This window comes from Scyliorhinus torazame, chromosome 26 (genome assembly GCF_047496885.1).
Source record: "Scyliorhinus torazame isolate Kashiwa2021f chromosome 26, sScyTor2.1, whole genome shotgun sequence".
NCBI classification, from domain to species: domain Eukaryota; kingdom Metazoa; phylum Chordata; class Chondrichthyes; order Carcharhiniformes; family Scyliorhinidae; genus Scyliorhinus; species Scyliorhinus torazame.
Genome location: NC_092732.1, coordinates 23,142,761 through 23,161,145, shown reverse-complemented (window position 1 = coordinate 23,161,145; position 18,385 = coordinate 23,142,761). Strand labels below are relative to the sequence as shown.

The window sequence follows — 18,385 nt, the reverse complement described above, 5'->3', positions numbered from 1 at the left end:
TGGTACAGCACGGGGTTAGATGCAGAGTAAAGCTCCCTCTACACTGTCCCCATCAAACACTCCCAGGACAGGTACAGCACGGGGTTAGATACAGAGTAAAGCTCCCTCTATCCTGTCCCCATCAAACACTCCCAGGACAGGTACAGCATGGGGTTTGATACAGAGTAAAGCTCCCTCTACACTGTCCCCATCAAACATTCCCAGGACAGGTACAGCACGGGGTTAGATACAGAGTAAAGCTCCCTCTACACTGTCCCCATCAAACACTCCCAGGACAGGTACAGCATGGGGTTAGATACAGAGCAATGCTCCCTCTACACTGTCCCCATCAAACACTCCCAGGACAGGTACAGCACAGGGTTAGATACAGAGTAAAGCTCCCTCTACACTGTCCCCATCAAACATTCCCAGGACAGGTACAGCACGGGGTTAGATACAGAGTAAAACTCCCTCTACACTGTCCCCATCAAACACTCCCAGGACTGGTACAGCACGGGGTTAGATACAGAGTAAAGCTCCCTCTACACTGTCCCCATCAAACACTCCCAGGACAGGTACAGCACGGGGTGAGATACAAAGTAAAGCTCCCGCTACACTGTCCCCATCAAACACTCCCAGGACAGGTACACCACGGGGTGAGATACAGAGTAAAGCTCCCTCTACACTGTCCCCATCAAACACTCGCAGGACAGGTACAGCACGGGGTTAGATACAGAGTAAAGCTCCCTCTACACTGTCGCCATCAAACACTCCCAGGACAGGAACAGCACGGGGTTAGATACAGAGAAAAGCTACCTCTACACTGTCCCCATCAAACACTCCCAGGACAGGTATAGCACGGGGTTAGATACAGAGTAAAGCTCCCTCTACACTGTCCCCATCAAACACTCCCAGGACAGGTATAGCACGGGGTTAGATACAGAGTAAAGTTCCCTCCACACTGTCCCCATCAAACACTCTCAGGACAGGTACAGCACGGGGTTAGATACAGAGTAAAGCTCCCTCTACACTGTCCCCATCAAACACTCCCAGGCCTGGTACAGCACGGGGTTAGATACAGAGTAAAGCTCCCTCTACACTGTCCCCATCCAACACCCAGGACAGGTACAGCACGGGGTTAGATACAGAGTAAACCTCCTTCTACACTGTCCCCATCAAACACTCCCAGGACAGGTACAGCACGGGGTTAGATACAGATTAAAGCTCCCTCTACACTGTCCCCATCAAACACTCCCAGGACAGGAACAGCACAGGGTTAGATACAGAGTAAAGCTCCCTCTACACTGTCCCCATCAAACATTCCCAGGACAGGTACAGCACGGGGTTAGATACAGAGAAAAGCTCCCTCTACACTGTCCCCATCAAACACTCCCAGGACTGGTACAGCACGGGGTTAGATGCAGAGTAAAGCTCCCTCTACACTGTCCCCATCAAACACTCCCAGGACAGGTACAGCACGGGGTTAGATACAGAGTAAACCTCCTTCTACACTGTCCCCATCAAACACTCCCAGGACAGGTACAGCACGGGGTTAGATACAGAGTAAAGCTCCCTCTCCACTGTCCCCATCAAACACTCCCTGGACAGGTACAGCACGGGGTTAGATACAGAGTAAAGCTCCCTCTACACTGTCCCCATCAAACACTCGCAGGACAGGTACAGCACGGGGTTAGATACAGAGTAAAGCTCCCTCTACACTGTCGCCATCAAACACTCCCAGGACAGGAACAGCACGGGGTTAGATACAGATTAAAGCTCCCTCTACACTGTCCCCATCAAACACTCCCAGGACAGGTACAGCACGGGGTTAGATACAGAGTAAAGCTCCCTCTACACTGTCGCCATCAAACACTCCCAGGACAGGTACAGCACGGAGTTAGATACAGAGTAAAGTTCCCTCCACACTGTCCCCATCAAACACTCCCAGGACAGGTACAGCACGGGGTTAGATACAGAGTAAAGCTCCCTCTACACTGTCCCCATCAAACACTCCCAGGACAGGTACAGCACGCGGTTAGGTACAGAGTAAAACTCCCTCTACACTGTCCCCATCAAACACTCCCAGGACTTGTACAGCACGGGGTTAGATACAGAGAAAAGCTCCCTCTACACTGTCCCCATCAAACACTCCCAGGACTGGTACAGCACGGGGTTAGATGCAGAGTAAAGCTCCCTCTACACTGTCCCCATCAAACACTCCCAGGACAGGTACAGCACGGGGTTAGGTACAGAGTAAAGCTCCCTCTATTCTGTCCCCATCAAACACTACCAGGACAGGTACAGCATGGGGTTTGATACAGAGTAAAGCTCCCTCTACACTGTCCCCATCAAACATTCCCAGGACAGGTACAGCACGGGGTTAGATACAGAGTAAAGCTCCCTCTACACTGTCCCCATCAAACACTCCCAGGACAGGTACAGCATGGGGTTAGATACAGAGCAATGCTCCCTCTACACTGTCCCCATCAAACACTCCCAGGACAGGTACAGCACAGGGTTAGATACAGAGTAAAGCTCCCTCTACACTGTCCCCATCAAACATTTCCAGGACAGGTACAGCACGGGGTTAGATACAGAGTAAAGCTCCCTCTACACTGTCCCCATCAAACACTCCCAGGACTGGTACAGCACGGGGTTAGATACAGAGTAAAGCTCCCTCTACACTGTCCCCATCAAACACTCCCAGGACAGGTACAGCACGGAGTTAGATACAGAGTAAAGCTCCCTCTACACTGTCCCCATCAAACACTCCCAGGACAGGTACAGCACGGGGTTAGATACAGAGTAAAGCTCCCTCTACACTGTCCCCATCAAACACTCGCAGGACAGGTACAGCACGGGGTTAGATATAGAGTAAAGCTCCCTCTACACTGTCGCCATCAAACACTCCCAGGACAGGAACAGCACGGGGTTAGATACAGATTAAAGCTCCCTCTACACTGTCCCCATCAAACACTCCCAGGACAGGTACAGCACGGGGTTAGATACAGAGTAAAGCTCCCTCTACACTGTCCCCATCAAACACTCCCAGGACAGGTACAGCACGGGGTTAGATACAGAGTAAAGTTCCCTCCACACTGTCCCCATCAAACACTCCCAGGACAGGTACAGCACTGGGTTAGATACAGAGTAAAGCTCCCTCTACACTGTCCCCATCAAACACTCCCAGGACAGGTACAGCACGGGGTTAGGTACAGAGTAAAACTCCCTCTACACTGTCCCCATCAAACACTCCCAGGACTTGTACAGCACGGGGTTAGATACAGAGTAAAGCTCCCTCTACACTGTCCCCATCAAACACTCCCAGGACAGGTACAGCACGAGGTTACATACAGAGTAAAGCTCCCTCTACACTGTCCCCATCAAACACTCCCAGGACTGGTACAGCACGGGTTTAGATACAGAGTAAAGCTCCCTCTACACTGTCCCCATCAAACACTCCCAGGCCTGGTACAGCACGGGGTTAGATACAGAGTAAAGCTCCCTCTACACTGTCCCCATCAAACACCCAGGCCTGGTACAGCACGGGGTTAGATACAGAGTAAAGCTCCCTCTACACTGTCCCCATCAAACACTCCCAGGACAGGTACAGCACGGGGTTAGATACAGAGTAAAGCTCCCTCTACACTGTCCCCATCAAACACTCCCAGGACAGGTACAGCACAGGGTTAGATACAGAGTAAAGCTCCCTCTACACTGTCCCCATCAAACATTCCCAGGACAGGTACAGCACGGGGTTAGATACAGAGTAAAGCTCCCTCTACACTGTCCCCATCAAACACTCTCAGGACTGGTACAGCACGGGGTTAGATGCAGAGTAAAGCTCCCTCTACACTGTCCCCATCAAACACTCCCAGGACAGGTACAGCACGGGGTTAGATACAGAGTAAAGCTCCCTCTACACTGTCCCCATCAAACACTCCCAGGACAGGTACAGCATGGGGTTAGATACAGAGTAAAGCTCCCTCTACACTGTCCCCATCAAACACTCGCATGACAGGTACAGCACGGGGTTAGATTCAGAGTAAAGCTCCCTCTACACTGTCCCCATCAAACACTCCCAGGACAGGTACAGCACGGGGTTAGATACAGAGCAATGCTCCCTCTACACTGTCCCCATCAAACACTCCCAGGACAGGTACAGCACAGGGTTAGATACAGAGTAAAGCTCCCTCTACACTGTCCCCATCAAACATTCCCAGGACAGATACAGCACGGGGTTAGATACAGACTAAAGCTCCCTCTACATTGTCCCCATCAAACACTCCCAGGACTGGTACAGCACGGGGTTAGATACAGAGTAAAGCTCCCTCTACACTGTCCCCATCAAACACTCCCAGGACAGGTACAGCACGGGGTTAGATACAGAGTAAAGCTCCCTCGACACTGTCCCCGTCAAACACTCCCAGGACAGGAATGGCGTGCGTCAGTTAACTGTAGCTGTCAATCCCTGGGAGTGGTTGGAAGTTGTGGAGTTTATTCTTGGTGTGAGGTGCATGGGTTTGGGGTGGGTGGCCATTTTGGTTCTGCATTTGAACGCCAGGTTATAATGTCCCCCCCTCAGCCATTTTGTGATTCGGTGATCTGCGGCCTTAACGGAATGTCGTCAGGCCGGTTGCTGTATAGACGTTCCTATTCGAAATCTCATGCCCTGTTTTAATTATGCATGGTGGGGTGGGGGAGTGTGGCAGGTATGGTACTGGCACCACCATGTTTCTTGGGGGCGGGTGGGGTGGGTTGCAGAGGGTGGGGGAATGGACTCCTCCCTCCCAGTCATCTCCTTTCGCTCGAAGGCATGGTTGCCTTTGAATGAGGCCCACGCTGAGCAGGATGGGTGGCTGCACCCCGTAGAAAATGGCTGCCTGTCACAAAATGGTGGCCGCCTCCAAATGGCTCCCCAGCACAAAATGGCGGCCATCGCAAAATGGCATCCCATCGCAAAATGGGGGCCCCCACCAAAAAAATGGTGACCCACCATTACATGGCGGCCCATCACAAAATGGTGCCCATCACACAATGGTCTCCCATCTGAAAATGGTGCCCCATCTCAAAATGACAGCCAACCAAAAAAGTGGCGGCCCATCACAAAATGGCTGCCCATCACAAAATGGCGTCCCATCACAAAATGGCGGCCCATTACAAAATGGCTGCGCACCACAAAATGGCAACCCATCACAAAATGGCGGTCCATCACAAAATGGCAGCCCACCACAAAATGGCTGCCCATCAAAAAATGGCGCCATAGCTCTCGCCATTGAGTGAATTGTATACGCGGTAACTGGAAGATGAGGAGGTTGACCATTACCCTGAGGCTTTGAATAACAACCAATTTTCTGACGGATTCTCTCTCTCTCTTTGTGTCTGTCTTCAAATATTTCACTCCCTTTTTTTGTCCGTCTGTCCCGCCATCTTTCCGGACGGAATTTTCTTTGCTCTCTCCTCCTTTCTTCATCGATCCTGATTTCTCCCCATAATTTATCCCCACTCGCTCCTCTTTTCCCCCCCTCCCCCTCCCCCCCCCCGCCCCCCGCACCACCACCGTCTCCGCCTCCAGTCCTCCACTTCCTCCTGGATAACAAGTGGGGCTTTAGCCGGGACCGCCTCATCGTCAGCAAGGACCAGCGGGCCGTCCGCAGCGTTGCCGGGATCCCCATGCTCTTCGCCGCCGAGCAGATCATGACCAGTTGCCACCTGTCCATTGACCTGGTCATCGGTGATGTGGCCCTGACCCAGGGCAAGCACTACTGGGCGTGCTCTATCGACCCCAGCTCGTACCTGGTAAAGGTTGGCATCGGGTTAGAGAGCAAGCTCCTGGAATGGTTCCAGGTGCCCCAGGATGTGGTCAGTCCCAGGTATGGAAAGCACCTGACCATCGTTCACCCCATTTCACTCCATTCAACGCCACCCTCCCCGGTCTGGGGGCACGCCCTCCATCCTCCATCTTCCATCTCGCAAGGATTCATTGGAAAGGCAGTCCCTGTGAGTCACCTCCTTTGGGATGAATTTCACCCACCAATCCCTTTGTCCCCCCCCCCCCACTGTCATGGCTTCCACCCTTGTAGGCCGCACGTCTTCCACCCAGGCTCGGCTGGGTGACGCCACTCTTGTAGGCCGCACTGTGCCAGCGATGGCCCATACTGAATTGAGGAGGGGGGGGGGTGAAAGGTGGGGGCTGCGGGCGGGGAGGGGTGGGGTGGGGGTGGGGGACTTGCGAGTTGGGGAGCACGAAACACAAGTTGGCCAAACCTGACCTTTGAACGCTGGAAAGGAATGATTCTGGGGAAGGGCTCGAGTAGGGAGGGAAAGTTGGCCAACTGGGGTTGTTGGATCGGTTCAGGAATGCGGGATTCACCCTCCCCCCTACCCTCTCAACCCCTCTCTCGTGGCCATTCAACGTGGTAGGTGTCAGCGGAGGGCCCCCCCCCCCCCCCCGACCCTTTGCCCTTTCACCTCCATTGGCGCCATCAGCGGACAAAGGACGGTCCTGAGGGTCCTCACTGCTTGCCCCGATTGTCAACAGTTGGGTCTGCATACACCCTGCTGAATTGGAGGCCTGGGAGTCTTCCTCGCCACCCCCAGGCCAGGCCCTAGTCCCAGTGGAGGAGGCCTGGAGTTGCGGTTGAGGCCTCGTGGCTTGGGCCCTTAGATCGACGAGGGGGCTGGGTCAGAGGAGAGTAGGCCTCGATCGGAGCCTGATGTGTGTCGAGGCGGAGCGGAGCACAGAAGGGATGAAGGCCTGTAGCAGGGTTATGAACCGTCTTGAGGGGATTAAAAAAGGCCTAAATTTACGACCTACTCTGGAGTTGGAGCCCGCATGATCCACCACTAACTGGTGAGCAGGCTTCACGGGCCATGTGGCGACTCCAACTCCTATTGTGATCCAGGCCCTCAGTTGATTCCCCGGCTGGGACAATATGGGCAGCTCCAATGCTCTGTCGGAGATCTGAATCCGGAAACATTGGTCCCAGGAGATGAGATAAGAGTCTGAGAGTGAGGCCATGGTTTTCTTCCAGGCCTCTCTGACAGAAGACACTGACCCCCTCCACTACCTCCCTCCTCCTCCCCCACACACTCTGCCACTCTTCCCCCTCTCCCTGCTCCCACCTCCTCTCCTCCAATCCTTCCTCACCCCTCCCTCAACACCTCCTCCTCCCTCCCCGTCTCCCTTACCCATCCTCTCCTCCCCTCACTCTCCGCCTCCTTCGCTATCTCCCCTCGCCTTCCCCTAACCTCCTCCCCGTACTCTTTCCATCTCTCCCTCTATTGCCTTCTCAGACCTGGACTATCTCTCCTCTATATCCCCCCCCCCACCTCATTACCCTGCCCTCCCTCTAATTCCCTTGCTCACCTCCCCTCCCCCATCCTCTTTCAACTCCCCCCTCCCCCCCACCCCAGATCTTCTCCCTCTCCTCCCCTGGCCACCCAACTGTCCAAGGAGCCCCAGTTGAAGGTGGGGGGGGGGGCGGGTGGGGGAGCTCACCCAAAAGGAGAAAGGTCAGGAAGTGTCCATACTGACCTTTCCCAAAATCCCGTCTCCAGGTCTCCGCCCTCATCCTCACTCATTATCCCTGACAGGGGAAATGGAAAAACAGAGTCTATTAAAACAACACACTGCAGCAAACAGTCTACAGAGTCTATTTGAAAATCACACTAGAGCAAACAGTCTATTGAGTCTATTTAAACAGCACATTACAGCAAACAGTCTACAGTTTATTTAAACAGCACACTACAGCAAACAGTCTACAGAGTCAATTTAACAGCACACTTCAGCAAACAGTCTACAGAGTATAGTTAAACAGCACACTGCAGCATACAGCCTACAGAGTCTATTTAAACAGCACACTGCAGCAAACAGCCTACAGAGTCTATATAAACAACACACTGCAGCAGTCTACAGAGCCTGTTTAAACAGCACACTTCAGCAAACAGTCTAGAGTTTATTTCTACTGCACACTGCAGCAAACAGTCTACAGAGTCTATTTAAACAACATACTTCAGCAAACAGTCTACAGAGTCTATTTAAACAGCACACTTCAGCAAACAGTCTACAGAGTCTATATAAACAGCACACTGCAGCAGTCTACAGAGCCTGTTTAAACAGCGCACTTCAGCAAACAGTCTAGAGTTTATTTCTACTGCACACTGCAGCAAACAGTCTACAGAGTCTATTTAAACAACATACTTCAGCAAACAGTCTACAGAGTCTATTTAAACAGCACACTGCAGCAAACAGTCTACAGAGTACAGTTAAACAGCACACTGCAGCAAACAATCTACAGAGTATAGTTAAACAGCACACTGCAGCATACAGCCTACAGAGTCTATATAAACAGCACACTTCAGCAAACAGTCTACAGAGTCTAAAAGCACACTGCAGCAAACAGTCTACACTGTCTATTTAAACAACACACTGCAGCAAACAGTCTACAGAGTCTATTTAAACAGTGCTGCAGCGAACAGTCGACAGTCTATTTAAACAGTACACTGCAGCAAACAGTCTGCAGAGTCTATTTAAACATCACACTGCAGCAAACAGCCTACAGAGTCTATTTAAATAACACTGCAGCAAACAGTCCATATGATCGAGTCTATTAAAACAGAGTGCTACAGCAAACTGTCTACAGAGTCTATTTAAACAGCACACTGCAGCAGTGAGTCTACAGAGTCTATTTAAACAGCACACTTCAGCAAACAGCCTACAGAGTCTATTTAAACAGCATGCTGCAGCAGTCCACAGAGTCTATTTAAACAGCACACTTCAGCAAACAGTCTACAGTTTATTTAAACTGCATGCCGCAGGAAACAGTCAACAGAGTCTATTTAAACAGAGTGCTACAGCGAACAGTCGACAGTCTAGTTAAACAGTACACTGCAGCAAACAGTCTACAGAGTCTATTTAAAGAGCACACTGCAGCAGTCTACAGAGTCTATTTAAACAGCACACTTCAGCAAACAGTCTACAGAGTTTATTTCTACTGCACACTGCAGCAAACAGTCTACAGAGTCTATTTAAACATCACACTGCAGCAAACAGCCTACAGAGTCTATTTAAATAACACTGCAGCAAACAGTCCATATGATCGAGTCTATTAAAACAGAGCGCTACAGCAAACTGTCTACAGAGTCTATTTAAACAGCACACTGCAGCAGTGAGTCTACAGAGTCTATTTAAACAGCACACTTCAGCAAACAGCCTACAGAGTCTATTTAAACAGCATGCTGCAGCAGTCCACAGAGTCTATTTAAACAGCACACTTCAGCAAACAGTCTACAGTTTATTTAAACTGCATGCCGCAGGAAACAGTCAACAGAGTCTATTTAAACAGAGTGCTACAGCGAACAGTCGACAGTCTAGTTAAACAGTACACTGCAGCAAACAGTCTACAGAGTCTATTTAAACAGCACACTGCAGCAGTCTACAGAGTCTATTTAAACAGCACACTTCAGCAAACAGTCTACAGAGTTTATTTCTACTGCACACTGCAGCAAACAGTCTACAGAGTCTATTTAAACAACACACTGCAGCAAACAGTCTACAGAATCTATTTAAACAGAGCGCTACAGCAAACAGTCTACTATTTAAACAGTACACTGCAGCAAACAGTCTACAGAGTCTATTTAAACAGCACACTTCGGCAAACAGGCTACAGAGTCTATTTAAACAGCATGCTGCAGCAGTCCACAGAGTCTATTTAAACAGCACACTTCAGCAAACAGTCTACAGTTTATTTAAACTGCATGCCGCAGGAAACAGTCAACAGAATCTATTTAAACAGAGTGCTACAGCGAACAGTCGACAGTCTAGTTAAACAGTACACTGCAGCAAACAGTCTACAGAGTCTATTTAAACAGCACACTGCAGCAGTCTACAGAGTCTATTTAAACAGCACACTTCAGCAAACAGCCTACAGAGTCTATTTAAACAGCATGCTGCAGCAGTCCACAGAGTCTATTTAAACAGCACACTTCAGCAAACAGTCTACAGTTTATTTAAACTGCATGCCGCAGGAAACAGTCAACAGAGTCTATTTAAACAGAGTGCTACAGCGAACAGTCGACAGTCTAGTTAAACAGTACACTGCAGCAAACAGTCTACAGAGTCTATTTAAACAGCACACTGCAGCAGTCTACAGAGTCTATTTAAACAGCACACTTCAGCAAACAGTCTACAGAGTTTATTTCTACTGCACACTGCAGCAAACAGTCTACAGAGTCTATTTAAACAACACACTGCAGCAAACAGTCTACAGAATCTATTTAAACAGAGCGCTACAGCAAACAGTCTACTATTTAAACAGCACACTTCGGCAAACAGGCTACAGAGTCTATTTAAACAGCATGCTGCAGCAGTCCACAGAGTCTATTTAAACAGCACACTTCAGCAAACAGTCTACAGTTTATTTAAACTGCATGCCGCAGGAAACAGTCAACAGAGTCTATTTAAACAGAGTGCTACAGCGAACAGTCGACAGTCTAGTTAAACAGTACACTGCAGCAAACAGTCTACAGAGTCTATTTAAACAGCACACTGCAGCAGTCTACAGAGTCTATTTAAACAGCACACTTCAGCAAACAGCCTACAGAGTCTATTTAAACAGCATGCTGCAGCAGTCCACAGAGTCTATTTAAACAGCACACTTCAGCAAACAGTCTACAGTTTATTTAAACTGCATGCCGCAGGAAACAGTCAACAGAGTCTATTTAAACAGAGTGCTACAGCGAACAGTCGACAGTCTAGTTAAACAGTACACTGCAGCAAACAGTATACAGAGTCTATTTAAACAGCACACTGCAGCAGTCTACAGAGTCTATTTAAACAGCACACTTCAGCAAACAGTCTACAGAGTTTATTTCTACTGCACACTGCAGCAAACAGTCTACAGAGTCTATTTAAACATCACACTGCAGCAAACAGCCTACAGAGTCTATTTAAATAATACTGCAGCAAACAGTCCATATGATCGAGTCTATTAAAACAGAGCGCTACAGCAAACTGTCTACAGAGTCTATTTAAACAGCACACTGCAGCAGTGAGTCTACAGAGTCTATTTAAACAGCACACTTCAGCAAACAGCCTACAGAGTCTATTTAAACAGCATGCTGCAGCAGTCCACAGAGTCTATTTAAACAGCACACTTCAGCAAACAGTCTACAGTTTATTTAAACTGCATGCCGCAGGAAACAGTCAACAGAGTCTATTTAAACAGAGTGCTACAGCGAACAGTCGACAGTCTAGTTAAACAGTACACTGCAGCAAACAGTCTACAGAGTCTATTTAAACAGCACACTGCAGTAGTCTACAGAGTCTAGTTAAACAGTACACTGCAGCAAACAGTCTACAGAGTCTATTTAAACAGCTCACTTCAGCAAACAGTCTACAGAGTTTATTTCTACTGCACACTGCAGCAAACAGTCTACAGAGTCTATTTAAACATCACACTGCAGCAAACAGCCTACAGAGTCTATTTAAACAGAGCGCTACAGCAAACAGTCTACTATTTAAACAGTACACTGCAGCAAACAGTCTACAGAGTCTATTTAAACAGCACACTTCAGCAAACAGGCGACAGAGTCTATTTAAACAGCACACTGCAGCAAACAGTCTACAGAGTATAGTTAAACAGCACACTGCAGCAAACAGTCTACAGTGACTATTTAAACACCACACTGCAGCAAACAGTCTACATAGTCTATTTAAACAGAGTGCTACAGCGAACAGTCGACAGTCTATTTAAACACCACACTGCAGCAAACAGTCTACAGGGTCTACTTAACCAGCACACTGCAGCAAACAGTCTGCAGAGTCTATTTAAACGGATGCTGTATGAATTGCAGCAATCAGTACACATGTCTGAAACTGCAGCAACGTCTCCCGACAATAGCAGGATTATTTCCCCGGCAGAATTCAGTTAGTGGAGGATAGTTTCTGTATCCAGTTGAGTTGGAATCTGACGCCGTCACTCCAAGGTTGGAGGAGTGGCAGATCGTGTTGAGGATTGTCAGAGGATACAGCAGGACATAGATAGGTTGGAGACTTGGGCAGAGAAATGGCAAATGGAGTTTAATCCGGACAAATGTGAGGTGATGCATTTTGGTAGGTCTAACATAGAGGGGGAATATACCGTGAATGGCAAAACTCTTCGGAATATAGAAAGTCAGAGAGGTCTAGGAGCGCAGGCCCACAGATCTTTGAAGGTGGCAACACGAGTGGACAAGGTCGTCAAGAAAGCAGACGGAATGCTCGCCTTCATTGGACGGGGCATCGAGTATAAAACCTGGCGAGTCAGGCTGCAGTTGTACAGAACCTCGGTTAGGCCGCACTTGGAATATTGCGCACAATTCTGGTCGCCACACTACCAGAAGGAAGTGGAGGCTTTGGAGAGGGTACAGAGGAGGTTTACCAGGACGTTGCCTGGTCTGGAGGGTGTGAGCGATGCGGAGAGGCTGAAAAGACTCGGACTGTTTTCATTAGAGAGACGGGAGGTTGAGGGGCGACCTGATCGAGGTCGACAAGATTGTGAGGGGTGTGGATAGAGAGGATGGGCAGGCACTCTGTCCCAGGGTGGAGGGGTCAGTCACCAGGGGGCACAGGTTTAAGGTCCGTGGGGCAAGGTTTAGAGGAGATGTGCGAGGCAGGTTGTTTACACAGAGGGTGGTGAGTGTCTGGAACGCGTGGCCAGGGGAGGTTGTGGAAACAGATACATTAACGGCGTTCAAAAGGCATCTTGACAAACACAGGGACAGGACGGGTATAGAGGGAGACGGCACAAGGAAGGGCTGAGGGTTTGGGCCAAGGGTGGTATCATAACCAGTACAGGCTTGGAGGGCCGAAGGGCCTGTTCCTGCGCTGGATTGTTCTTTGTTCTAACCTCTCTGCAATGTTCTGCCGCAGGTACGATCCCGACAGTGGGCATGATAGTGGGGCTGAAGATGCCACGGTTGACGCCTCGCCACCCTATGCCTTCTTGACCATAGGGATGGGCAAGGTCCTGCTGCCTCAGGGCTGTCCCCTGCCTGTCCGGGACCCAGCGGCAGGCACCGTGCCCCTGCCCTCCCGCCTGGGGGTCTGCCTGGACTACGAGAGGGGGCGTGTGGCCTTCTACGACGCGGTGTCCTTCCGGAACCTGTGGGAGTGTGGCGTGGACTGCAGCGGGCCCGTCTGCCCGGCCTTCTGCTTTGTGGGCGGGGGGGCCCTCCACCTCCAGGAGCTGGTGGCCACCAGGCCTGAGAACAAGGCCGTAAACTACTCAACGCACAAGGGTAAGCGGCCCCCTACTCCCCCTCCCTATCTCTGTAACCTCCTCCAGCCCCTACACCCCCTCCCTATCTCTGTAACCTCCTCCAGCCCCTACACCCCCTCCCTATCTCTGTAACCTCCTCCAGCCCCTACACCCCCTCCCTATCTCTGTAACCTCCTCTAGCCCCTACACCCCCCTCCCTATCTCTGTAACCTCCTCCAGCCCCTACACCCCCTCCCTATCTCTGTAACCTCCTCCAGCCCCTACACCCCCTCCCTATCTCTGTAACCTCCTCCAGCCCCTACACCCCCTCCCTATCTCTGTAACCTCCTCCAGCCCCTACACCCCCTCCCTATCTCTGTAACCTCCTCCAGCCCCTACACCCCCTCCCTATCTCTGTAACCTCCTCTAGCCCCTACACCCCCTCCCTATCTCTGTAACCTCCTCCAGCCCCTACACCCCCTCCCTATCTCTGTAACCTCCTCTAGCCCCTACACCCCCTCCCTACCTCTGTAACCTCCTCCAGTCCCTACACCCCCTCCCTATCTCTGTAACCTCCTCCAGTCCCTACACCCCCTCCCTATCTCTGTAACCTCCTCCAGCCTTGACACCCCCTCCCTATCTCTGTAACCCCCTCCAGCCCCTACACCCCCTCCCTATCTCTGTAACCTCCTCCAGCCCCTACACCCCCTCCCTATCTCTGTAGCCTGGGGGTGGGGGCTCACCCTTCTCCAGCGCCTCCTTGCACATCCCCACCAGCAGGGGGTCCTAGCTCCGAACTAAACCTCTTGTAGAACGCGGCTGAGAATCCGCCTGGACCCGGGGCCTCCCCGGACTGCAATGACCCCACTCAATCACCTCTCACAGCCCCATTGGGGCTCTAAGCTCTCATCTGCTCCACCCTCAGGGACTCCGACCTGTCCAAAAACCTGCCTCCTACCCTCGCTCCCCTGTAGGAGGTTCCGATCGATGTAGTATCCAGTGGAAGGTCCCAAATACCAACTTTTACCCCCTCTGCTTCTGTTACCCCGTTGGACGCCCCCCCCTCGCATCTCCCATCCGTCCAATCTCTCTCGGCACTGGCTGACTCCTCAGCTGGTGTGCAAACATCCTAGTGGCTTTCTCCCCATATTCGTACTCTATTGCCCTCAACTTCTCTGCCCGCTCCACCTTCCCGTAGCGAGCGTCGAAGTAAGACTTACGATTTGAGCGGCTGTTGCAGAAGGCCAGCAGAAGGGTCGCAGGAGGGTGCAGAAGGGGTACCAGAAGGGTGGCAGAAGGGTCGATTTGAACTTGGACTCTATACTTATAGTCCCCAGGGGCTTCCCGCCTTTCGGGGCGGACCCTGTACCTGGTCCCAAGTGATTGGACTTTGTCCCAATCACTTGGTTCGATATTCTCCAATGCTGGAGCGATTCCTTGATCGATGGGCGGTTTTGGGGTGGTCGTTCACCTCCCTTTGTGTAAGCTCCTGTTGGCGCCGAAAAGTCTGGGTTGTCTCTGTGTGTCTAAATTGTTGCACATTGTTCCCGGGGATTGCTCATTAATATTCAGATGGCTGGTGTTTTGTTGTGCTGATGGCTGCAGGTATCGACCTTCCCAGAGGCGAATACACAGTTTTACCTGCAGCTGCTGGTTTTAGTCCTGTTGGCTGATTTTCCCATCAGCCTTTTCCGTTCGCCATTTTAAATCAGGGTTAGTCATTTTAAATCGGGTGTTAGCCATTTTAAATCGGGAGTTAGCCATTTTAAATCGGGGTTAGCCATTTTAAATCGGAGTTAGCCATTTTAAATCGGGGTTAGCCATTTTAAATCGGGAGTTAGCCATTTTAAATCGGGAGTTAGCCATTTTAAATCGGGGTTAGCCATTTTAAATCGGGGTTAGCCATTTTAAATCGGAGTTAGCCATTTTAAATCGGGGTTAGCCATTTTAAATCGGAGTTAGCCATTTTAAATCGGGGTTAGCCATTTTAAATCGGGGTTAGCCATTTTAAATCGGAGTTAGCCATTTTAAATCGGGAGTTAGCCATTTTAAATCGGGGTTAGCCATTTTAAATCGGGGTTAGCCATTTTAAATCGGGATTAGCCATTTTAAATCGGAGTTAGCCATTTTAAATCGGGGTTAGCCATTTTAAATCGGGGGTTAGCCATTTTAAATCGGGAGTTAGCCATTTTAAATCGGAGTTAGCCATTTTAAATCGGGGTTAGCCATTTTAAATTGGGAGTTATCCATTTAAAATGGGGTTTAGCCATTTTAAATCAGGGTTAGCCATTTTAAATCGGGAGTTAGCCATTTTAAATCGGGGTTAGCCATTTTAAATCGGGAGTTAGCCATTTTAAATCGGGGTTAGCCATTTTAAATCGGGAGTTAGCCATTTTAAATCGGGAGTTAGCCATTTTAAATCGGGAGTTAGCCATTTTAAATCGGGAGTTAGCCATTTTAAATCGGGAGTTAGCCATTTTAAATCGGGGTTAGCCATTTTAAATCGGGGTTAGCCATTTTAAATCGGGAGTTAGCCATTTTAAATCGGGGTTAGCCATTTTAAATCGGGATTAGCCATTTTAAATCGGGGTTAGCCATTTTAAATCGGGGTTAGCCATTTTAAATCGGGAGTTAGCCATTTTAAATCGGGGTTAGCCATTTTAAAACGGGAGTTAGCCATTTTAAATCGGGGGTTAGCCATTTTAAATCGGGAGTTAGCCATTTTAAATCGGGGTTAGCCATTTTAAACGGGAGTTAGCCATTTTAAATCGGGGGTTAGCCATTTTAAATCGGGGTTAGCCATTTTAAATCGGGAGTTAGCCATTTTAAATCGGGGTTAGCCATTTTAAATCGGGAGTTAGCCATTTTAAATCGGGAGTTAGCCATTTTAAATCGGGAGTTAGCCATTTTAAATCGGGAGTTAGCCATTTTAAATCGGGGTTAGCCATTTTAAATCGGGGTTAGCCATTTTAAATCGGGAGTTAGCCATTTTAAATCGGGAGTTAGCCATTTTAAATCGGGATTAGCCATTTTAAATCGGGGTTAGCCATTTTAAATCGGGGTTAGCCATTTTAAATCGGGAGTTAGCCATTTTAAATCGGGAGTTAGCCATTTTAAATCGGGGTTAGCCATTTTAAATCGGGAGTTAGCCATTTTAAATCGGGAGTTAGCCATTTTAAATCGGGGTTAGCCATTTTAAATCGGGGTTAGCCATTTTAAATCGGGAGTTAGCCATTTTAAATCGGGGTTAGCCATTTTAAATCGGGAGTTAGCCATTTTAAATCGGGAGTTAGCCATTTTAAATCGGGGTTAGCCATTTTAAATCGGGAGTTAGCCATTTTAAATCGGGTTAGCCATTTTAAATCGGGAGTTAGCCATTTTAAATCGGGGTTAGCCATTTTAAATCGGGAGTTAGCCATTTTAAATCGGGGTTAGCCATTTTAAATCGGGGTTAGCCATTTTAAATTGGAGTTAGCCATTTTAAATCGGGGTTAGCCATTTTAAATCGGAGTTAGCCATTTTAAATCGGGAGTTAGCCATTTTAAATCGGAGTTAGCCATTTTAAATCGGGAGTTAGCCATTTCAAATCGGGGTTAGCCATTTTAAATCGGGTTAGCCATTTTAAATCGGAGTTAGCCATTTTAAATCGGGAGTTAGCCATTTTAAATCGGAGTTAGCCATTTTAAATTGGGAGTTAGCCATTTTAAATCGGGGTTAGCCATTTTAAATCGGAGTTAGCCATTTTAAATCGGGAGTTAGCCATTTTAAATCGGGGTTAGCCATTTTAAATCGGAGTTAGCCATTTTAAATCGGGGTTAGCCATTTTAAATCGGGGTTAGCCATTTTAAATCGGGTTAGCCATTTTAAATCGGGAGTTAGCCATTTTAAATTGGGAGTTAGCCATTTTAAATCGGGAGTTAGCCATTTTAAATCGGGGTTAGCCATTTTAAATCGGGAGTTAGCCATTTTAAATCGGGGTTAGCCATTTTAAATCGGGAGTTAGCCATTTTAAATCGGGAGTTAGCCATTTTAAATCGGGAGTTAGCCATTTTAAATCGGGTTAGCCATTTTAAATCGGGAGTTAGCCATTTTAAATCGGGGTTAGCCGCCATTTTAAATCGGGGTTAGCCATTTTAAATCGGGAGTTAGCCATTTTAAATCGGGAGTTAGCCATTTTAAATCGGGACGTTAGCCATTTTAAATCGGGAGTTAGCCATTTTTAAATCGGAGTTAGCCATTTTAAATCGGGGGTTAGCCATTTAAATCGGGGTTAGCATTTAAATCGGGGTTAGCCATTTTAAATCGGGGTTAGCCATTTTAAATCGGGGTTAGCCATTTTAAATCGGGTTAGCCATTTTAAATCGGGAGTTAGGCCATTTTAAATCGGGGTTAGCCATTTTAAATCGGAGTTAGCCATTTTAAATCGGGGGTTAGCCATTTTAAATCGGGGTTAGCCATTTTAAATCGGGGTTTAGCCATTTTAAATCGGAGTTAGCCATTTTAAATCGGGAGTTAGGCCATTTTAAATCGGGGTTAGCCATTTTAAATCGGGGTTAGCCATTTTAAATCGGGGTTAGCCATTTTAAATCGGGAGTTAGCCATTTTAAATCGGGAGTTAGCCATTTTAAATCGGTGTTAAGCCATTTTAAATCGGGAGTTAGCCATTTTAAATCGGGTGTTAGCCATTTTAAATCGGGGTTAGCCATTTTAAATCGGGGTTAGCCATTTAAATCGGGGTTAGCCATTTTAAATCGGGAGTTAGCCATTTTAAATCGGGGTTAGCCATTTTAAATCGGGTGTTAGCCATTTTAAATCGGGAGTTAGCCATTTTAAATCGGGAGTTAGCCATTTTAAATCGGGAGTTAGCCATTTTAAATCGTGGGGTTAGCTATTTTAAATCAGGGTTAGCCATTTTAAACGGGAGTTAGCCATTTTAAATCGGGGTTAGCCATTTTAAATCGGAGTTAGCCATTTTAAATCGGGAGTTAGCCATTTTAAATCGGAGTTAGCCATTTTAAAACGGGAGTTAGCCATTTTAAATCGGGGTTAGCCATTTTAAATCGGAGTTAGCCATTTTAAATCGGGGTTAGCCATTTAAATCGGAGTTAGCCATTTTAAATCGGGAGTTAGCCATTTTAAAACGGGTTAGCCATTTTAAATCGGGG

General features: G+C 48.5%; 1 protein-coding gene across 1 annotated transcript in view; it reads left to right on the top strand.

The window, feature by feature from the left end:
- The window catches only part of LOC140402847 (tripartite motif-containing protein 46-like), a 38,023-nt gene that overhangs the window by 19,114 nt on the left and 524 nt on the right, over positions 1 to 18,385 (top strand). Inside the window, exons 3-4 of the mRNA XM_072490471.1 lie at positions 5,555 to 5,852; positions 12,893 to 13,260. Of these exons, the coding sequence (XP_072346572.1) occupies positions 5,555 to 5,852; positions 12,893 to 13,260 (666 nt within the window). The remainder of the gene's footprint in view (positions 1 to 5,554; positions 5,853 to 12,892; positions 13,261 to 18,385) is intronic.